The sequence below is a fragment of the Ascidia mentula genome, chromosome 3 (genome assembly GCF_947561715.1).
Source record: "Ascidia mentula chromosome 3, kaAscMent1.1, whole genome shotgun sequence".
NCBI classification, from domain to species: domain Eukaryota; kingdom Metazoa; phylum Chordata; class Ascidiacea; order Phlebobranchia; family Ascidiidae; genus Ascidia; species Ascidia mentula.
The window spans coordinates 13,096,185-13,119,932 of record NC_138568.1 but is presented as its reverse complement, the minus strand read 5'-3'; the positions used below and the strand labels follow the sequence as shown (position 1 = coordinate 13,119,932).

General features: G+C 37.7%; 1 protein-coding gene and 1 long non-coding RNA gene across 5 annotated transcripts; both read right to left on the bottom strand.

The window, feature by feature from the left end:
* Positions 1 to 1,434: 1,434 nt before the first annotated feature.
* On the bottom strand, positions 1,435 to 7,953 carry LOC145893886 (E3 ubiquitin-protein ligase HACE1-like). The gene is made up of 23 exons (XM_082982259.1): positions 7,812 to 7,953; positions 7,555 to 7,677; positions 7,434 to 7,488; positions 7,280 to 7,369; positions 6,915 to 7,019; positions 6,093 to 6,183; positions 5,902 to 6,018; positions 5,667 to 5,846; positions 5,457 to 5,561; positions 5,009 to 5,134; positions 4,896 to 4,956; positions 4,496 to 4,591; positions 4,307 to 4,436; positions 3,959 to 4,043; positions 3,740 to 3,895; positions 3,528 to 3,635; positions 3,305 to 3,453; positions 2,865 to 3,046; positions 2,692 to 2,786; positions 2,522 to 2,627; positions 2,140 to 2,264; positions 1,875 to 2,053; positions 1,435 to 1,694 (listed from the first exon to the last, which is right to left on the bottom strand). Exons 2-23 carry the CDS (start codon positions 7,628 to 7,630, stop codon positions 1,592 to 1,594), a joined length of 2,520 nt encoding a protein of 839 aa, XP_082838385.1. The 5' UTR covers positions 7,631 to 7,677; positions 7,812 to 7,953; the 3' UTR covers positions 1,435 to 1,591.
* Positions 7,954 to 20,268: 12,315 nt separating this feature from the next.
* On the bottom strand, positions 20,269 to 23,040 carry LOC145894180 (uncharacterized). Of its 4 annotated transcripts, XR_014401545.1 has the most exons (4): positions 22,804 to 23,040; positions 22,472 to 22,535; positions 21,905 to 21,976; positions 20,269 to 21,711 (listed from the first exon to the last, which is right to left on the bottom strand). It is a non-coding gene; the product is annotated as an uncharacterized LOC145894180 (long non-coding RNA). The 4 variants fall into 4 exon arrangements; XR_014401544.1 differs by having other exon boundaries at positions 21,905 to 22,535; XR_014401543.1 differs by having other exon boundaries at positions 20,269 to 21,976.
* Positions 23,041 to 23,748: the final 708 nt, after the last annotated feature.

Sequence of the window (23,748 nt, the reverse complement as noted above, 5' to 3'; positions counted from 1 at the left end):
GGGTGAATGGCGGGAAAATTGAACTGAATCACTTCGAAGGTTAACAAGTATGCGAGGTTTATGCTGGAGTTAGAGGTTCTTATCGGGGGAAACTTAATTTACAAATGACTTTCCATACTATTAAAATCTCCACAAAAAACAATTGTCTGGGGGATTAAGTGAATCAATAAATAAATTATTTACAACTGGGTTTCCAGAAGGGGCATAAATACTCACAATATTAAAGGTGGGTTAAGGTAGAGATGTCGACCGCAATAACGCGGCCCGGTTGATCAAGGCCCGGATCAACCACTTTTTCCAGATAAGTCGGAGCGAGATGCGAAAGCCGGGCTGCGAAGCCTGTAAAACTCATGATCTTGATACAATGTGGGCGATCCTGCCAATCATGCCGTTGCATAAAACAATACTGCGTTATCTGCTTGTAATGGTAGAGATCCCTTACGTAAATGTGAAGGTTGCCTGACAAGTTGTGCGCTTGCGCACCAGTGTACCTTGGCCACAATATACGCGAGACAACCAGACAGAGAATCCAAAGGGAAGCATAAAGTTACAACCCCACCACAAATTCAAAATAAGAGGGGAAAAAGCACCGACAAGCAACTCACCGAAACATCCCAAAAACCGGAACTAATCTGTCCACGACACATCTTACAATACCCTCAACAAAGACTCATTGCCACCACCCTTTCACCCTCCGAAGTTTCTGGACTGGTGCTCCCCGAAAGGTCTGAAGCTTTCGGAAGCGTCTTTACGTAAAAAGGGCCATCCAACAGCCCCCAATTAATCCACTTAGGAGGAAGAAGTAGAACCAATTATATGGCTATACAAAATGCTGCAAAGTAAGAAATCCTAGTATAATTGTTCGATTAAACGAAACGTCACACTGTGGCCAATGTGATGTGCAAGATTTATAACTTTTCTTTCCAAATTTCGATTTTTAAATTGCAATTTTTCTTAAATTAATGCTTGTTTCTAAAACTATGTGCTGATTTATTTTGATGTCAGAAACAAATAACCACAATATTGGTCATATTTAAAGATCTGCACAATAAATTGAAATGGCCTTGTGGTCACCAATTTTCCCGCCATTCAACCAATGCCCAATCCCGAATTGACAGTATTTATGTTACTCCAGAGTTTCAAAGGAAATTCCCACTTTTCTGATCCTGATTATTAAGTTCAATAAAACTTCTGACTTTTTGTCTCTTTATATTTTAACATCAAACCCTTCATTAATTTTAGCTTTCGTTTAATCAGTTAAAAAATCTCTCAATGACCTACAATTGGACAACGCTCCTTTACTTCTGACAGTAATTTGTGTTAGGGTAACAATACCATGTTTTCGGGTACGGGGCTCCCATGGACATTAAATAATTTTCCTAAGCTCATATCCATTATTACCACTGGCGAGAAATTTACCAAAAAGCATAAAAACTTGGATTTTATTTTCTGGTTATTAATTTTATGCAGTAAAAACAAATCATAAATTAAAAACACACAGTGATGTAACAGACAAAATTTGGCTTTATAAAGATAACACACTTGAAGCGTAAAATGCCCAATATTCTGCATTAAAAAAACAGTCACAAGTTTATGTAAATGAGTATCCCACATTTCCACATTTTACAGCAACTAATAGTTTCTGTTGAAGTAAATCATATGAACTATATTCCGGTAGCTTTAGCATGTTCATGCTGCAAACACAATAATCACAACGTAAGTGTTAAAACACGAACTACAACTAAAAGTGAAACACAAAACATTACTTTTGTTTCATGAAAATAAACTGAAGAACATTTTTAATTATTATCTTCCATAACAACAGCAACTAAAGTGAATATAAAATAGTAGTAATACTACAACGGATTTCCTACCATGTACTTGCAGTTGGCAAGTTTTCTTCACTGCCCTGCTCATGACTAACAACAAACTTAGTATTGCGATGATTTAGAAATGGTGGAGGCAACCTTGAACATCCGCTGACAAACATTAGGAATGATGTTTGCTCATCGTCAGTCATATTTTCAATACATTTCCAAAACCATTGAATAATCTTGAAAAAGACATTCTATTATCTGAATGTTATTGATAAAAAATAAGGACTGACTCCTATATCAATTTTATGTAACTCTATCTTGCCTGGTGATTTTTGTGGTAGCAACCAGAGTATGAAGTAAGTGATTTTAAATATTCCACATCCAGCTTTGACAAACCTGACATCATTGTTTTTAGCTCTTCGGCATCAAACATTCTCAACAGTGTTTCTAAACATCACAATTATCATGAGTTGCCGGGTATTAACTGAAAAAATCAATCTGGTGGACAGCTCTTAAGATTTTTAAAATCAGAAAAATATATTTAGCCCTGTAAAGGGCATCATCAGCTTCCGCGGAATGCGAGCCAGATTGATTTTTTCTATACAGTAATCGATCGACAGCCTGCCAGGGCAGTTGATTCACTGATCCAGTAAAGTTTAAACTGATAAGCAATTGTGCATATTGTATAGGGACACACAGTATACCTGGTATGTATTCATAAAAACCTTCCTTAAAAGCATCAATTTGTGGTTGGATAGCATGAGTCATTCTGAGTTCAGTAACAAGTTGCACATATTCTTCCTTGTTTTGCTGAGTAACAGTGCCACATATGAAAAAAAAAGCTATCAACTGCCAATTTGGTTTGCATACATACCTCTGTTACATTTGTGTTTATCCCATTTTCTCTTAGTTCTATTTCTTGCATGACACCAAACACATCTGTTTCAACAACAAAAGATAATTCCAACCCTAAAAACAAAACAAGAAATATGTTTGACTGAATAACTTCACAAATCTTTGTGCTAAAGTGAAATGCATGTTGCTCACCTAAATCAGTGATATCATTGTCAAGAATCCACTGCAAGTTTCTTGCATATTCAGGATCAATGGAAGCCACATCCATGTAATTAACTTTAATGCCAAGTAGGTGTTTGTAGAAAGATGATGTAAACGTTACATTTACAATATGACGACGATGAAGTGCCAGGCCCAATATTTTTCCTGCAAACCTAATGAAAATAACATTTACAAATATCACAAAATATCTACATTTTTTGTTTATATGGACTGGTGAAAAATATTATATGGGAAGGGTTTAGCATATTGTATCTTTAATCTTATGAAGATAGTTAGCTGCATGGGCCTACAACAAATGTCCATTGAAAATATTGCTGCAACATGTTTGTTTTTTAACATACTTGTTTGCATTAGGGTAATTGTGAATTTTCTTTTAATAACTTTCTGTTAATTTTTTTGCACATATTTACTTGAAATACGACAGATGATCTGGATTTACTGCTGAGTGTCTGTTTGGTTGAAAAGCACATCCATCTGCTGAGGGTGAGAACAAACCATATTGGGGATTCATGATTTCATTAGAAAGCAGACTTAACCATTCACGCATTACACCACCGCCCTATACACAAATAAATCCCTGCTTCATATTCAATGAGTAAATGTAAACATTGAATTAGGAATATAGTCAGTTACCACTCCTTCTTCATCTTTAAATTGGATGGTTAAATGCTGTTTATGACTATGCACTTCAGCGCTATTTAGGAACTTACAGCTTTCTTCAAATATGTGTTGTCGACTGACCTTAACAAAACAATGGGTTTAGTGATGATAAAAACAGGGGAATGGCATATGGGTATAATATGTTACCAGCAATAAGATTATACTTACAATTATCACTTTTTTACCTTAAAAACATTTAAACCTCTGGGATCATGCATTATAGGATAAAGGTGATCTAAATTTTCATAAAACCATTCATATCGAAGTGCAACAGGTTGGTGTTTTATGGGAGAAATGAAAATAGGCAACAGCTGTTTGCTGCTGAAAACAAAACTGAAATGCTGAAACAAATAATCAGACATAAATGTACAGTCAAACAAATGATAACTGACAGGAATACTAACTTTAAAAATAATTGCAGGATCCAAAGTTATAAAGCACTGAAGGACTTCAATATGTCTATTAACCAATCCACTAAAGTCATCCTTTCTGCAAATACACAATGTAAAAAATTTAACATAAAATTAAAAAAAGGTAATTTATAGAGCCAATGGTGGTAAGTGAACTGCAAAGAGTGCCATGGCTTTGACCTAATAGGTTTCATCATTACCTCCTTGCATTAGTTGGTGATATTCGTGAAACCTAACCAGCTTAATGGATACTTCCTCTTTGTTGTGATGACTAACTCCCAAATACCACTGGTTATTACTATTTACAGTATAGGTAAACTACACATTAATATACTTAGGTACCCCTGTATTTCATTGCTTGTACAGGTGTGCATGGCATTGATTATTGCACTAAGTCTTTCACTCATTTTTACAATTAATAGATCAGACATATCCATTGTTGCTATGTTGTTTGTGGTGGCTTCTTTGGTTTCTTTGGAAAACATATTCACTTAATTGAAAAAAATCCCCGCTAACAAAACATTATCAAACCTTTCTTGAGTAAAGTTAACCAGTCTTCAAGAGCATTCCACAACGGACTTAGATTTTTAAGATTCGTTGCAAAAACTTTTTCCACATCCATAATTTCTTTAAAAATTATTAAAGATTAACTAAGAGCTACAAAATGCACTTTGTCCTTTAAATTGTCATTTCAGACAGTACAATTTGCAATCTACCAAAAACCTTAAAGAGTACAGATAACATATCAAAAACTAATAAGACATGTAAAATGGTAAAAACCATTCTTTTGAAAACTAGCTATGTTTCCGTTTTGTAAGAACGTCAGACAAAAAATAAGTGACTCTTTATGAGGACAAATTATTGCCATTTTGCTTACTCTGCTGTAAATGGCTAAAAATAATCGTTACAGGTATTTTAACATGATTCCTACCTCGAGATGGAAGTTTAGTAAGCAAAAGAAATAGTTCTTTACAGCGGTGAAAGTATTCAACCTAAAAGGGATTTTGTAAGAAGGCAACTTCATTAATTGCAAGACAGTAATACCATTTCTGTGTAGTCAGTGCTTACACTCATCAGTTGAAATCCACAGTCAGTAAAATTTAAAGATATTTTCTCATGCAATACAAGAATTAAATCTGTGCTGAACAAATATTTGAAACATTCAAGAATCTAAAGGAAAACAAACATAATATTTAGGAACATAACAAGGTTTGGTAAATCTTTAGGATAAACAAAGTAAGCTATGTATACTGAATTTTCACAGTATTGAAGTAATTCGTTGATGTAACTAAAGTTAATCTAGGCAAAGCACTAAATCTTAGTATACACCTTTTTAACTGCATAAAATGAAACAGTATATAGGTGCTGTAAAATTCATATGGTAGATGAGTTTAAAATAATGAATTTTGGTTATACTGTTTATCTTTAAAACGGAAATGTAAAAGTTTTTTAATTGCCTGTGGCAGTAACCAAAGACAAAAATTATGCCTACCTTTGCAAATTCTATGCTCAAATTATACACTGAGTTGTGCAAAAAACGATTAATATTGTTCTTGTCACTTTTCAAAAGGATTTCAGATGCCACACCATAACCACCCTGTTAATAAGATCAATGGACAATAAAATATTAAATTCAGTCACAAATCATTAAATAAATTTAATGGTGCAAGTAATTTTATTGTAAAAAAATTAAATAACCTACCTGCATACAAAGTTCCAATGGTGTTAAACCTGCATGATTAGATACTATGTCAACTTGCTTTTCAATAAGCAATGCAATTGCATCTCTCTGCCCTGTTGAACAAGCTGCATGCAGTGGTGTGTAGTCTTGATTGTTGGAAAAGTTTAAATCAGCACCAGCATTAATCAGACATTCCATGGTCTAAATATGTTAGGTGTGTTGTAGTGTTGAATTGAAGTCTAAATATACTTATTACCTTAACATGTCCATTTCTGGCAGCAGCATGGAGAGGAGTGTGGCCATGATAGTCCAAAATGTTCACTTGGTCAGTTTGAACCAAGACAGATTTAAGAATTTCATGTCTTCCATTAGTCTACAATACATATACATAAATGATTTGTTGTGTGTGTACTCTGTATTTCTTTTATAAATATGAAATTGTCTTACTGCAAGCCAATGTATGGTGGTAGCTCCATCATTACCCTGCAAATTTGGGTCACCACCACATTCCAGCAACTTTTCAACACAACGTTTCTGTCTGCATTTATATATAGAAACTTAATAATGAGTTGCAGTACTGTTATAGCAACAACTAAAAGAAAGACTTTGTAAAGGAGAGATTGTGAGTAGCAGACCAATCACAACATTGGGAAATTACAAATACATACAGCAATTTAGATTTTTTGAATTTTCGAATTAATGAATTATCATGTATGCTGTACGGATATCACAAATTTTTATTCAATTGAAAACTACAGTAGAGACGGTTTAACGTCAACATAAGGACTGCATCAAAAATTTCATAATTCAATGCCATATTTGTTTCGCTGTGTGTTTTATTGGGTAAATGATAGAAAATAAGGTTTAGTTCCCTTTGTGTAGACACTAACACTAGACAGGCGGAATAAAGATTAAACCATATTACTTCCTGTAAATACCAGACATACATACACTAACAATGTTTACCACCCACATGTTTGTTGCAATAACTAGGTACAAAAGGAAAAACAATATTAAAAATGTGCTTGTCTAAGGATGACGTAAATATGGCGGACAACATGGGTAAGTTTGCAACCATGCACTTACCATAAGCCTAGTCAGTTTTTCCCAACATGTGGGCCAAAAAGGCCCATTAGGACTAAACAAAAAATGCTCTCAAGCTTCATATAAACACTTGTGAACATTGTAAGATGAGGTGATTATTAGGAACTATTATAATTGTTTTGTGTACAGAACGTGAAAACTTGCATGCACATAGGTTATGCAAACCCATTTTTTGCTGCGAGATGAAGTGCAGTACTGCCGGACAAATCTTTAAAATTAGCATCACCACCATGTCCCAGTAGTATGTTGAGGCATTCCAAGTGTCCACAACTGTGAAAGTAAAATGATGTTTAAATAAGCTTACACATAGCTTACTTTGTTGATTGAGGTAATTCCTCAATGTAACTGAAGTTAGTCTAGGCAAAGCACTAAATCTTGGTATACACTTTTTTTAACTGCATAAAATGAAACAATATTTGTGTACTGGTTTCTTTATGTGTACAAAATTGTACATTTAATATATTTAGCCAAAACATAGTAGATACATTCACTATTGCAACAAACAAGATATATATAAATGTTGTACCCACTTTGCAGCAATGTGCAATAAAGTCCTTTGGGCTCTACCAAATGGGTAGTTTACATCAAATGTTGAGCTGTTTAATAAATCGCTTAACGATCTGTAATGATTATGCAAAAGTATTTTAAAAAAAATAGATTTTCAATAAAATATATGCCTTATACTTATGTTGATTGGCAAAAACCATTGGAAGTAGAAGAGATATTGCAGATTCTTTATCTTTGAACAAAGCATATTTTAAAGGACGTTCTTGTTTATGTAAATCACAAACTAATATTCTCCAACCTTCTGGTAATTTTACACTCCTGGCTGTTCTAAGAGATCGTGTTAGGAGCAAAAGTTGTTGTTTAGGACTCCACATTATTCAGATCATAATAAATGGATCAATAATACCAAACCAAGGGGATCCTAGTACAAAAAAAATTTTTAGTTTGCAACAAAATATTGTATTCCAACACAGTTCATCAATGCATAGTTTCATAAATTAACACAATTTGTTGAAAAGTATATTTTGTCAATTCATCAATATGCACCAAAATTACCTGGGAGATGGTTAACGTAACGTATTTCTTTGATAAAAAAGCTAAACTTGTTACATTAAGTTCCACTAGTTATAGGACGACAACCATAACAATAAACGTTTCCATAATGGGAATGAGAAATGTATGGTTATAACATCAAAACAAACGAGCGAAAGGGAATTCCCCTTTCGTGGTACTGATTTTTCCGATTTTAACCGAAAGGAGTAGGCTCTGATTTGACTGAACCAGTAGTTCTCAACCTGTAGTATGACATAGGAGCCTTTGGTGATACGGCAGATACTTTCGAATCGTATGTGAAGTTTATATGTAATCATGTGACAAACATACAAAATTAATTGTGTTTTTTGGTGTTTGTTGTACGTGTATCATTATGTTTTAAACTTCGGCTAAGAACCGGATAGGTGGTACGCAATAACACTAGGTCGAATTTACCAGTTATAATCCCTTTTACAGTACGTGGTACACGCTATTACAAAACCTTGAGAACCACCGGATAAAGAATATCACTTCTGGTACGGAAAGTACGGCATAGGCCTACATACCATGTCACGAACGAGGAGGAATTTGCAAACTGTAGACCATTGCGTGGATTAAAACAAATTTTTCGTTTTCCATTACAAAATTATCTGAGAAAATTTTTGGGACCGAGCATTCACTAAAAATTTGGCAAATTCCTGCGAAACAGAATAATCAATGTACCGGTAGGTATCAGCGAATATAGATTACACAGAGAATATATTTAGTAAGTAACATTGCCATAGTTGCAACAGGGGTTAGTCAAAAAGTGGCACGGGCCACGTGGCACCAACATGGCACGCATGTCACCAACATGGCACCAGCATGGCATCTTGGTGTGTTTTATGTTTGTATTACTTATTGAATCCACTGTATGCTAAATCGGTAATATAGTCTGCAGTTGTCATTTGCATCAAACATTAGGGCATTTCTTTAGTATGGGAAACATTGTTTCAACAAAAACAAGACGTAACAATAACTTTAAGCTAGGGTTGCAAGGTGCGTTTGTTGAATATAGTTTCACTGTTCATCTGAAAAGTCTAAATGGGTTTAAATATGGTTATCAATGAAATGTTGTGTTTTACTGCTTGTCCAGTTGTGCACACAGATGCAAAATTCAATAACATCCATTACAAATTACAGGTAGCGAGGCTTTCTAACATGTGGTCGTTCCTGTTACATCAATAGTTAATTGTGCCATGTGAATTGGTCATGAAATTTATCATTTTTATACCTGTGTTTTAATAAAAGTGTATTTCCCATGGAAACAGATACTATTGTTGTGTTTTTACCCATCAAACAATTTGACGTAGTTTCGACGTAGATTTCGGGTTGCGTTTTGGCCTAATCTACGTAGTGTCGGAATGTTTTTTTTATGTAAATCTGTTTTTGAAACGTTTTTAAAAACGTTAACCACATACGTAAAAATGACGTTCTGTACAGTAACGTTCAAACCAACGTTGGCTGGATATTCGTAAGAACGTTATGTTTACTCGAAACAACGTTTTTGTGACGTAGCTGCTTACGTCAAAAGTAAAAGTAGCGGCGGCAAAATATCGTAAACTTTTTGCGTTGTGGCGAAATTGACACCACACAAGGCGCTCGTGTCAAAAAAATGCATTGTTTAGATAGGAGAAGGCGCCTTGTATTGCAGATATATCGAATAGTTTCAAACATAGGAGAATCCACAGATTACGTTACCTTAAAGGCGAGGACAGGGTTTGACATCACACAAAAATATGTCACTGTGACGTCACGAACCAAAGGCTTATTTGTCCCTAATTATCGGAAGACCCAAGGGTATAGCAGAAACGACATTACTCTGTACTTCGATAAGACGGGAATGGTGCGTTTGTTTGCTCAGTGATATTACATGACGTCATTTTGGGTGTGATGTCATAACTTAAACTTCGCCTTTGTGTTGACTTTAATTTGACGATTCCAACATTTCTAGTTACGAACTATATTGCAAAAATACATTAGTGGTTGATTGTGGCGAATTAAATAAATCATTTATGACACGAACTCGTATAGGCAACGCTACTGCCCGGCAAAAAGTGGTATTATGACAGAATAACTATATTGCATAATCATCCAATTTAGTTGTCCTTTCTCGGCGGACAAAATTCAATTAACCTACTTCTATCTTTTGCTGTGAGTGGACAAAACGACAATGCTAAACTAACGGGTTGTCTCGTGTTTTCAAACGTTCATGTATAACGTTAGCGATCATGAATGCTGCAACAACAAGAACACCCTGTCCCAGTAACTGTTTTATTATTGTACAACTAAATAAGACATAATAGGTCGAATCAGCTTAAATTAACATCCAAATCCGTTTATTGCACTTGTTCATTTTTGTCCCCTGTTTATTGCAATATTATGCTTAAAACAGTTTAACAATGTTTTCCATTCCTGCGCATAAGGCTAGCTGCCAGCACTTACACACGACCGAAGCGCCTTCTATGACGTCACGCAACAATATCTCGCTTTCGCACGATCAAGCTACTTTTTTCGCCAAAAATGTTCTAAAGTTATGAACATCTCTTAGTTTGATTATTAACATGTTTTATTTTTACGTGTCATGTGCACTTTAAGCTAAAAAGAGAATGAGAACTAAGAGAAGAAACTGAATGAAAAGGCCAAGTTGGGGAGAGAAAGCTGCATTGAGTGCTTACCTGAAGGACGCATATTGGTATTTCTATGAAAATTAGTTTTGGTGCTGGGGAAATGCCCACCGTGTAGACCTGTGTCGCAATGGAAGTTCATGCATCAGCAAGCAAAGCCGTGACGTATTTAAGTTAAATTTACGGTTGAATGAGCGCACATGTGCGTGCTGTTGTCATGGCGAATTTTAGGGTGTTTGGGGCAGTTTTAGTGGGGTTTTGGGCTATTTCAATTAGGTAGTTACTTGCTGGTGGGTGCTGCTGAAATTGTGTTGAAAATGGAGCAAAAAAAACAGGCTGTGTTTGTGGAAAAATGAATCGTTTAAGTGTCCAATCATTTGTGATTTTATGAAAGATCCATCTCATATCTACAAATTTTGATCAAAATTAGTCTCCGAAAAAATGGTTTAGCCACCCCCCTAGGACCATTTGCCCCCCTGGTTACTCAGTATTTTGGTTAAAAGAGCAACAAAAAATGGAACTGAATTTTGCAGAAAAATGAATCGTTCAACTACCCACTCATTTGCATTTTTTTGTAAGTTCCAACTCTTCTCTATGCAATGGCATCAAATTTAGTTGCCGAAAAAATGTCAAAGCCCTCCCCCAAGGGCTGTTTATACCCCCCCCTGTTGGTCATATGATCTTCCAGGAGGCCCAACAAGTCCTTGCTCTGTACAGTCTCATCCAGGAGCAAAAATTATTTTTTTAACTTTGTAGAATTTTAGGTCACTATGTAAGTCACAAGACCCATCAACGGTCGTTGGGAAACAAGCGGAACAGTCGCTAGATGCATTACAGCTGAGGGCCTTGAAAACAGGATTTCTCCAATTTAATACCCATATAGGTCCTGTATTGATCTGATGTTTGTGTTGTCGTTCGTTTTTATTATAAAAGTTCGTATATTCGAAATGAGAAAAAAACGTCGATGTGATTATTAAACCCAAAGCCGATTTTCCCATATGTCAGAGATTAATCCAGATGTTGGAGAGAAACGAAGCGATTGACCTAAAATTGAATATTTAAACCCAATTATGAATTATTTCGTTAGAAGAAGTTGATCACCTATATGTTAACTTTAAATTATTAGAAGACGACCATACATTATCTGAGGTTTTGTCCAGTCGTCCTATTAAAGGTGAAACTTTAGTTCTTTGCCAATCTTCACAAGCCCCTGCCGATGGCGGAGATATTGCCATTGATTTTTTGTGTGAAATTTACCACCAAAAAAAAATAAAAATGAGATTCATAGGATGACTGGAAAATTTGACAGGTAAAAACTTCTATTTTAATGTAATCTGTTGTAGGATTATAAAGTAAACCGAGACATTTCATAAACCTAGGCGCCGGTTGTTTCTTGCATAATATCGGTTCGGGAATAGCACATTCCCCGTTATACAGAACTTCATGGCAAAGTTTAAAGGGCTGTAGCGCACTATGTACGTGAGTAATAGTGATCAAAACCGGCAAAACCGGCAAAATCCATATATTCATTCGTACATAAATCATGCTGTCCGTACCTAATCTCTATACCGAAGAGGTTTTCTGATTACGCGTCCTCTTCGAGTAACGTGGGTGTCCTGAGGTGATGTATCGATTGCGTGTGGATTGACGGCGGTTGGCCAAAGAGCGTCTGCTATTTCTGCTAAAACAAGTGAAGTTTCATTAACAAAGGGATCAGCACTTATTGGCGAAACGTCGGTTAAATCTTGCAACGCAGGTGGATTTGCTACTTTAAGTCGGTTAACGGTGACAGTATTTTCACGCCCGTTCATTGCTAACAGGATGTCCATTTACAACCTTATAGGGAGGATATAATGTGCCTTTTTTAGCGTGAACCCTTGCAAAGACATGGGTACAGCTAGCCAAAGCAGCATATTCATGATCTTGTCTTTGAAATTTGCGGTTTGCGAAATTTAAATGTGACATGAACGCTGTTAAATGTTTGGAGTATTCAGATATTGATAATTCGGGGACACTTTCTTCAAAAAAACAACTAGCCAGGCAGTCGCAGTGTTTGTCCATACACCATTTCAGCAGCACAGGTGTCAGTGTCAGGCTTATACACACTGCACAAACCCAAAAGAACAAGTCCTGAATTCCCGTGCCAATTATGAGGTTGATTTAAGCCTTAAGAGCTGATTTTAAATATTTATGCTGCACCTCAATAAAGCCATTTGATTCGGGCCGATAAGCCGTGGTTTGCTGTAACTTTATCCCAAACTGCACACAAAATTCATTGAACAATTCAGAAATAAATTGACTACTTCTGTCTGTAGAAACACACAGAGGCGCGCCAAACCTGGCTACCCAGTACAACAAAAATGCATCAGTACAAGTAGCGGCGGAAATGTCAATTAGACGTATCGCCTCAAACCAGCGTGAAAACCGACAACAACACGTCCAAAGATATGAAAACCCATTACACACAGGTAGGGGACCCACGATGTCGATATTAACAGGTTGAAATCGCCCTGTAGGTTCAACGTATTTGCCAAGTGGTGCACGTATATGTCTCCTTACCTTGCATTTCTGACATTGTAAACAAGTTTGACACCAGTCACAATGTCGCGGTTCATGCCGTGCCACACAAAACGACCGGATATAAGTCGAAAATTCTTCAAATCCGTTAACGCATTGGTTGATATATCGCTGAAAAGTCTGACTGGTGCACTTTATACCAAAAGGAAGTTTTAAAAACTCGAACGAACCAAACAGTGTAGTTACAGCAATTTTTGAAATCGAATCTGGATGTACCGACACCTGATAATGTGCGCCAAGTAGGTCAATGGATCTAAAAACCGTTTTTCCATTTAAATCATTCGTAAAATCGCGCAAATATGTAAGCGGGTAGGAATCGTCCTCAGTTAACAAGTTCAGCGGCCGATATTCCCCCACAAAACTAAGACTTTTATCTTTTTGGGGGAATACATGCAAAGCGGAAGTCCAAGGGCTAGTAGAAGGTCGAATGATACTGCACTGACCCGTGGTGGGACGTAGTACAAAATATAACACTGCCGTATATTTGACTCCTGCTCTACTGTTTAAACAAATTCTGCAAACCTTTAAGATTTACCCTCCAATTATATTCATTAAAACAACAAAACACATCGACAACTTACAAACATCGCATAGAAACTGTTCTCAAACAATAGCTCGTATAGCTAGGCGACAATCTTTACTTGTTTCGTCTTCATCTCTCTCTGTCTCTCTGTGTGGTCTCTCTTTCTCTGGCTCTCTCTGTCTCTGGTTACATGATGAATTTGAATGGAATATATAGACAGAGAGAGTGCAGTTTATTGGGTTCAGGTACTTAAAAAATGACGTTAGTGTCAAAGGTTATGTCAAAATTGATGTAGAACGTTTTAATGAGGTGTACGGAGCGCTACTTGTGTCATTTAGCATGAATGATGAATGTTCATTCGTTCTAATCGAGTTGACGTGAGTTTGGAAAATGCTCGTGGCTAATTGTAACAGGTTGGTGTCGGGACAAAGCAATTGCGTGTTAAACAATAGCATCACGATACTGGGAACTGTTCTTTAATATGACATGATAGATGCAATTCCTTGTTTTTCGAGTTTGGCAAAATGCTCCCTAGCGATTTGCAAAGTTTTAGGCGACAATCTGCTAGGTCTACAAGAAACAGGTCTACCCGATGTCACTATGCAGTGCATTACATCATGTTTCACGGGCTTGTTATACGTCATGGGCTGGGTTAGCTCAGGAAGCTTGTCCAAAATGCGCTAAAAGTTATCAACTACCATCTCCTCATTACCTTCAAGCAATGCTGTAACAAGGTTAATAATCGGCGTGTCATCATGCGCGGACTCGCTTTTTTCACAACTAATCGGCCCTACGACATGACTAGTCGGATCGACTAAGTTGTCCCTTTTTTCTATAGGACTGTGACAGACACGCCTTTTTCTTCGCGTTTTTCTATCACGCAACAGACGCTTGTGACCAACATCAACTAACAAATTAAAGTTGTTTAAAAAGTCAGCACCCAAAATTCGTCCACTTGAAACGTCCAATGTTACAATTTACAGACAACTCAACTTCTCCATATGAATGGAACTCGTTACCCAAAGCGCATTTTATTTTAACCGGAAGACTAGTACAAAATTCACGCGCTGAATGATGGGGAATGAGACTGACAGTGCTGTCTGTATCAACGAGAAAGGGTAACCTATGATTTTTATCAAATATGGTGAATGTTGTAGAATACTTTCCGCCCCGACATTGTTCCTCTTAATAAAAGGGACGCACCCCTTTTCTGCCTTCTCGGTGCCTGATATCGCGAATTCTTCGAGCCGATTTTATTGCATCCAACTCTGCTGTTACGGAGCGAAGGCGTCTCTCCATGTTGTCATTAATCAACATTTGCGTATTGGCGGCAAGGTTGTTATGACTCGAAATTTCCTCCTTTTTCTCTGTCTTACTTGGCTGAAACTTACTAGGCTCTTATCAGGGTTATGTAATCAGCCTTGTCAGCCAATTCCTCTACAGGTAATTCGGTCATAGAAAGGATTCTTAAACAACTTTCACGCGTCCTTGCTTATCTGTTGATGATTGCCCAGAAGAACCTTCATTCGCAATAACAATGCGCTCGGTTTCTTATCATTGAGGTAAAGTTCGTGGAACAATTCATGAACCTCGGTGATCAGACTACTGTCGTACGCTTTTAGAAGTGCCTTTTTTGACCGTTCCTATGATTTTTCTCAAGATAATGTGACCTACTATCTGCGCCTGTTTCTGATTCAAAGAAGCGATTATCAGATTAAATTTTTCGATAGCACAGGTGACATTATTATTTTGAAAAATCGTGTCCACGCTCGCTAACCACAATTTAATCGAATTTTGTCACATTGGCGGAAAAACAATTTTGCGATGCCCATGACAGTTGCAAAACGTCCAGAAGGCGCAGAATAAGTGGGACGAGTGGGATATCGCGGTGTGCTGAAATACGTCTGAGCAGCGGTTGAAAACATTGATTCAACGCAAGAACCTACTTGACCCATATTACTCGGTCCAGTTGGTTGAAGCGGGGAAAACGTTTGATCGACCACAGCTGTCGTAAACGTTTGTAAAGGCGGATCTGTAAAAGTTACAGAATGCTGCGTCGTTGTGCTGTTCGGTACAGAAAATTGCGAAATATCAAGAATCTACATGGGTTTCGCTACCCGTTTCTTCAAAACAACCTGGCTCTGGAATATCGTGCGTGTGCGTCCTAAGCGGCGTGACAAAACCACCAGGCGTTTCTAACAATTGTTCATGCGTATCTGAGCCCGAAGCCGTTTTTCCCACAAACTGTCAGCGCACCCGTTGCTAAGTCATATCAAGGTCCTGATCCCCTTCCGTCGAACTTGTTGTCTCTCCGTCGCGTAGATACGTCCCAGAAGAGGAATTCATACAACAGCGAATTGTTTGCCCCAGCCCGAGGTCAGAAAGTTTGATGGTGATCCGTTGAACATCATGTTCAACGGATCATTTGTTCGTGCCATTGAGTCCCAAGATTCATGGCTAGTTTGTTTGTTGCAACTCTGCTTCATATCTGCTAAGCTTGAGATCTACAGCAAGGATAAGATCTCAGGATACTCGAAAGCCCGTTCCCGACTTGAATACGATTACAGACAACCCCATATTATTGCCAACGCATGTGAACGTCGGCTCAAACAATTTCCGCCAGTCAAGCAAGGTCGACCAAAATATCTGATGGAGACCTGACAAAGGTCAGACACAACGACATCGAGGTAAATTCGTACGTGTTTCTTGATCAAGGTTCTACGTCTATATTTTGCGAACAAGGTCTGATTGATAAACTTGGTCTGCAATCCAAGGATCGTAAGATTTGTCTGAGCACTCTGACAGATCAATCGCGAGTGTACCAAGGCTCCACTGTATCTTTCATCGTCATGCCGATGTTGTTGCCGGAAGTGCTATCCATCGACAAAATTCCCGTGTCGCCGAATTGGATCCCTGATGCAAAGAAGCTTGCCGAGTTAAATCACCTCAGGGAGTTACCCCTGCGTCGTTTGGAAGGGGGAACTGTGACGATACTGATCGGAGCCGATAATCCCGCAGCCTTTCACGTACAGTGTACGCGTTCTGGACCGCAGGGGACCCCTTGTGCTGTAAAGACGTCTCTTGGCTGGTCACTCTTTGGTCCCGCACTTGGTTCGTCTGCAAGTGGCGAAGCACATGTCCGTTTTCTGAAGGTTGCACATGTCATGTTCCAACGGGAGATAGCGTGTTTGTAGAAGAGCGACTTTGGCGACGGGACATCAGTATTCGACATACCCACATCAAGGGAAGATCGAATTGTTTATGACATGATGAAGGCATCGGTGAAGCATCAAGATAGACATTTTGAGCTCCCATTACCCTGGAGACCTGGAATCGAAAAGTTGCCACCCAGCCGCCAGGTGGCGGAAAAGCGACTGGTCGATTTGAAACAACGATGTTCTGCGAAAGGGATATGTAGACACGGTGCAAACGTACATATCCAAAGGATACGCTGAAGAAATTCCCGATAACATGGTCGTTTAACCCACACAAGCCTGACAAGCTTCGTGTGGTGTTTAATTGTGCTGCCCGAAGCAGAAGCGTCTCACTGAACGACGCACTGATGCAAGGTCCTGATTTTGTAAACAGTTTGGTTGGCGTGCTAACCCGTTTTCGCTGTCAGCCAGTTGCCTTGATTGTGACATCGAGGCAATGTTCCACCAGGTTCGGGTGGAACCCCATGATCGCCATGCTCTTCGATTTCTCTGGTGGCCCGGTGGAGATCTGACCTGTGCACCGACGCCTCACCAGATGAAAGTTCACTTATTTGGTGCAACGTCCTCTCCGAGTTGCGCCACCTTCTGTCTGAGGCAGACCGCAGATTTATTTGGTAAAAACTTTGATCCACAGGTTGAATCCGTTCTACGGCGCAATTTTTATGTGGACGACTGACCTGCTTTCGGTTCAAAGTCAAACTGCCAAGCAGGCCGCACACGCGTAAAGTAATCCTTTCAGCTATCAGTTCACTTTAAGACCCTCTGGGTTTTGTATCTCCCGTGATTCTAAGGGCCAAGTTATTGCTGCAGGACTTGTGCAGATTGGAACTGAATTGGGATGACGACATTCCTTCATGCGAGGTTCATGCGAGAATACCTGCCGGTTATCACTGCTCGTCCAAAGTGGCATGATTCTCGTCGCAACTTTAAGAAAAATAATGTCGTCCTACTTGTGTGCGAATCTGAGTGTCGTTCAAAATGGTCGATCGGTCGAATCATTGAGACGTACCCCGAGGAAAATGAAAAAGTTCGCACTGTATTCGGTCGGACGAGCAGCGGTGTCTTCCGGCGCCACAAAAAGCTGTGTCGCATCGTTGATTCTGACGAGACCTCCTCAACCTTTCCGAGCGATGTCACCTCGGGTTGCTAGATGAACTCCGGGTTAACTGCTCGTTCTTCTGAAGATACCTTCGGACACTGATTTCTCGTCGCGATACGCACGATATTGGCGATGTGTTTGTAAAAAATGTTTCATGTCATTCCTACATTTTGGGGGGAGTATTACATCGCCACTACGTTATGTGATGTATTGATAATTTAACGTCAACACAATGTACCGTTGTTTCCGTAGAACCCCAGTGCATGCCTGTACTGTTGTTTGCTGAGTTTTGTTCTGCTTATGTTGTTTCCTGCTGTGTGATTGATTTGGAATAAGCCGATATTTTTTGTGACTGGTTCCACAATAGTTTGGTGAATTGTGCATTTAATTTCAATGTTTTTGGTCGCTAATTCAACGCCTGTTGTGTAGAAACCGCAGCGCCTTCGGAACAAAGTTGACCCATTCCTTTTGAAGAAGAAGTGTTTGTGCGCTAAGAACCATTGCAGAAATCACGTCTGTTGCACTGTCCGGGCGCAACCAGTCACGCCCGTCTGACTGCCAAGGGCAGCGTAACATTTATGTTTTTTAGACTTTTTTTGTGAGCTCTGACCTACAGAAAGGGTCACTTCAACCTAATGGGTCTCACCAGTGCAGTGCACTATGATATGATTCACAACAATCTTGTCAGCTAAACAGTTGATTATTAATTGCTTAACTGTCCTTTTCTACGTAATATTTCTGTAAATGCATCTTTGCAAACATGTTGCCATGCTATGATTTATATGGTGCCATGCCCTTATATGGGCATTCTCCAAGCGCCTGTCCTCTTCTCACAATAATTTTAATTTGTGAAAGCAATTCATAACTATATGTAGTGGGTGCTTAACTGTCCTTTTCTTACATAGGTTGGTTAACACCAAGGTTTAATCATAGAATACTAAAACAGTTTTAGTATTCTATGGTTTAATAAGTACGGTTTTGTAGGATTTATGTTATGTTTACTCTGAGATAACACAAAACCTAACTATGACTCCAAAAAGACTCCAACACTGTGCAATTAGTAATTACGGGGTTGTATTAAAATTAGTAAAGCATGCGAGTAGTCACAATAAAAGATGCAATTTCAATGATGCAGTTCGAGTAAATCCAATGGTGGCGTTGAGACAGTACAAATGATCAATGTTGCGGTTCAGAAACTGTCTGGCTTTACAGCCCAAGCGGTCAATTATAACAACTAACTTTCAGGCGTGTTGACCGGGTAAAAATGTCGGAAAACAAACGTAGATTACAAAAAAAACATAAGGCTTTGGTCAGCGGAAAATTCCGATCACTAAAAGGTAATCAAGATGAATTTCTCTCTCGTGCGAGAGCGGGCTTATCAGATTAATAACGCACGAAAATCGAGACAAGGCGAATCAAAAAGTGACGTGCGTTAATGAACGAATGTGGTTAAACAAACAAAAGCGATAACATACAATTTTCATTATCCTCTACAGCAGGGGTTCTTAACCTGGGGTCCATGAACCCCCAAGGGGTCCGAGAAGATACACTAAGGGGTCCATGAAGCGAAATAAAATTATACTGAAAATCCACGTATTTTCCTTTGTCCATAAGGTTTCGCTGTCAACGAATTTTAATTTTTCAACATTGCAAAGGGGTTCATAGCTTTTCAAAGAATGTTTTAGGGGTTCGCGATCCAAAAAAGGTTAAGAAACACTGCTCTACAGTTTCATATTTGTACTATGATTTCTATGGTGCTATGCCCTTTTATGGGGGGCCATGCCCTTATATAGGGATTATCCAAGCTCTTTTCATAACTATATTAAGGAGGTGCTTAACAGCCCTTTTCTTTTGGTTAACGCCAAGGTTTCACGCACACAATTAATAAGTACGGTTTCAAATATGTACTATGATTTCTATGTTGCCATGCTACGATTCCTTTCACTTTCAGGCTTTCAATCAAACATTTATAATCACATTTTTAACATATTTGTTAAACACAAATCTTTTATCTTTGTATACCTATGTTTGGTGCTGCATAACTACTCTATTTTAACATAACAGTGGAGCGATATGCGGTGCCATGCTATAGATTCTTTTGAGGTATTGCAGATGCTTCCCGTCACAGTTGCAAGTGTATTTATCATTAATTACACAACTTATTAGTGCATCTATCTGCTTAGTGCTGCATAACTGCTTTTTTCTAAAACTAAACTTTGGCAAATAACAACTGCATTATTAACATTATCCACAAATACGGTGTCACATTGGTCCCATGCTCAACAGGGGCTGTAACCGTTTTCGTGACACATGTCACACGGTGACATATGTCACTTTTTCCAAGCATGTCACTTCACGTGTCACAAAACTTCAGCATGTCACTTTGCATGTCACCGTTGGTGCGTGTCACTTTGTATGTCAGTTTGTTTGTTTGTGGTACTGCGTGATGTCAAATAGGTGGAAATTAAGCCTTAAGGAAATGAGAACAATACAACTCATTGCTCATATTGCAGCAAAATGAACTTTCAAGTTCTGTGACAAAAGAGAAAGGTGACGGAAGAGATGTTGTAAAGAACGTTGGACATACTTACCTGCAAGACCCGAATAAGATCACATGTGATCTTATGGGTGCACCCATCACAGGACGATGACTTCAAATTAACTATTATATTGTTTTTGTTCTGCCTAATATTTACAAAGTTGATACATTTTTATCAAACATATTGGACATTGTGATAAGTTGTATTATATACTGTTGTTTGAATGAGGTGCAAAATTATTAAAAGGTTGGGTCATTCAAAGCATTATGAAGTATTCTGTGGTGATATCTAGCATTCCAAAAGCAAAAGGTGTTGTAAGGATTCATTTTAATTATGTGTGACTCATAATTATATAAATATTGTCAGGAAAAATCTTGTTACACCCGCCATATGTTTTTTGTGTGATACAGTCAATTTTCATTGAAAATTACTACTCAAGGTATATATGTCAGTATACTGACAACAAAGAAATGGATGACAAAAAAGATTTCCTACAAGCTTTGTGAAGATTGACAATTTATGACATTCACTTTTATCTATGCAGAAATACCTTGTTATGACAACATGTGTATTGATTACACAGACAAAAAAGTAAAATGAGGTCACTATCATTGTGCAAAAAATCATAACTACAATGCCTAACTTCAAAAACCATATTTATAAGTAAGTTTTTGGTTGGCCATGTTGCTGGAAATTATGTTTTGTGGGTAAGTTAGTTTTTACCAAAACCAGTTGTACATAATTACCTAAAACTGCTTGTAAGAAAAAGTGTTAAGAGACCACAAGCCCTGAAGTGTAGTATTAACCAACATGCATAAAATGTTGTTTGAAAAAATTTATTGCAAAGTTATGTTTTAGAAAAATGCAAAGCACAACAACAAAGTTTTACTCCAAAGTCAGAGAATACAGTCAGTGAGGATAGGGCATAAATGTTGTTCAAGAAGGTTTTTGAGCAGGAAACACATTTAAAAGAAAACAATAACAAATACCATAGTTACTTTATAACATTGTAAACAAATATGCAGAAAGCAAACAAAACAAACTCTACAATTGTTTACATTAAAATTGGAACCGGAGAAACACAGTGATGAAACACAAGTAAAAAGGAAACAAAAATATGGTTAAATTTGAGATAGATCTATGCAGAACTATTAAAACATATTACATCATTCCTTTTGAATTCACTACATTAAAGTAGGTAATGTCCAGGTTTTGGCTGTTTTATAATTCCACCTCAACCATCTGCAAATATGTTGAGAAACAGTATTCCACTTGAAACTTTTCTAATCTTAGTGATGGTGACACTGAAACACATTACATAAAAGGGAATTAGAGCAGATTTTGATGTTTTTTGGTGAACAATACGGATTATCCAAATTTGTTTTGTATGTTAATATATTTGCTTTTTATTTTTGCAGCCTCAGGCCAGGAAATTGTAACCCAGTCAATTTCAGTCCGTTAAATATGACTATTATTAACAGTAAATAACACAAAAACCTAGTAAGAATCCCTTTATTCTCCTTGACCGGTCCTATAACCAAGAATGGTTCCACCGGTCCTTCGTCACGTCTACATTCAAAATGAATACTAGAAGTTGTACTGATTATTTGCTGACGTTTACGAAAATAAAATGAATTCAATTGACCTTTTGTAAAAAGTTATTTGGCCTGCCAATGAAGAATATTTTTCATGGCTAGCTTTGTACTGAACTGAATTAGTAAACTATAGGTGTGTAAACATTTTGGTTTTATTAATATGTTCCTCTTTGAGATGTTGCTGCTCGCCTGCACCAAAATGAAGTTGGATCACACAGGGTAAACTTTAGACTCCCACATATAGATATTTTCTTTTTAATAATTTACTTGTCCAAAGTAAAATTTCCTTATTAGACTTTTGTGCTGCTGTTACTGCAAGCATAATGCAATTCTCCCGATGTTTCTCCATATGATAGACGTGACGTCGGTTAAATAAACTCAACGTTCCGTTTTGCCAGTTATATAGAAAAACTAGCTACAGATGTGTACACTACAAACGGCATTCTAACATATTTTACAAGTGACATACCATAGTATACTCCTTTGGGAAACAGTAGTCTTCTTGGAATCATTTCTAACTGCTACCCCGACACCTGCATTATAAGGTTGCTTTATTACATGGGAATATGAAGTAAATATGGGGTGCTTCTAAGAAGACATTCAGCCTAGAGAAATCATAGGCAATGGGCATAGGTGTGCCCACCATTCCTACAATGCTGAGGCTCAATGCCTACATTAACCGGTAAATACACACACAAGTACAGATCTTAGGTGTGGTGTTTCTCAATTGAACTTTGCAACTATTATAGTTATATCCATATTCAAATTAACCATATTTTCACAACTGTGTAGTTTACTTACCATGTAATTTATTAGTAAAGTGGCATATCCAACATAACACTGCAACTTTCACTTGAATACCCCAGTACAATACACCATTGCACATGTGTTCCTCGAAATCGCCTATAACCTAAATCGTAGCATTCTAATTATCTTAATTCCACTAAATAAAATGACTTAGTTAGTAGTCGAGCCCTTTCTTGCTTCAAAACGTAGATATCAAAACACTGCAAGCGACAAAGTGGTAAACTACGCAAATTCAACCTGTTTGAAAAGTGACATGCAGTTGAGTTTGGTTGTGAACAACATGTCACATGTCACCACTAGGGGCGCTGTTGAGCTACTTATCCATACTTATGGACATACCGATGTTAGGTTTAGCTCAACAGCGCCCCTAGTGGTGACATGTGACATGTTGTTCACAACCAAACTCAACAACTGCATGTCACTTTGCATGTCACTTTTCAAACAGGTTGAATTTGCGTAGTTTACCACTTTGTCGCTTGCAGTGTTTTGATATCTACGTTTTGAAGCAAGAAAGGGCTCGACTACTAACTGAATCATTTCATTTAGTGGAATTAAGATAATTAGAATGCTACGATTTAGGTTATAGGCGATTTCGAGGAATACAATTTCTCATGTGAACAGTAGGCTACAACAGACACATAACTTTTAATGTTTGTAAGTAAATCAGGAGGTGCCTTTAGAAACAGTTATTGTGTAGTGAAATGCTGCTAGTGCCCATCATACTAGCTTGTATTTAATCCTGCCTGCTGCAGATGAAACAAACATGAAATTGGAGCTTTGGGGGTTATTTTCCTCAAAACTTCTTGATTTAGCAGATCATCCACAACTTGAAAATCTGCATGTGACACATGGCTGATTGCAATCATTTTTTTTTTTTTTTTTTTTGGAAAAGGGAAACAATGTGAATATTTTGGATTTTCACCAATTCTGGATGAAAGT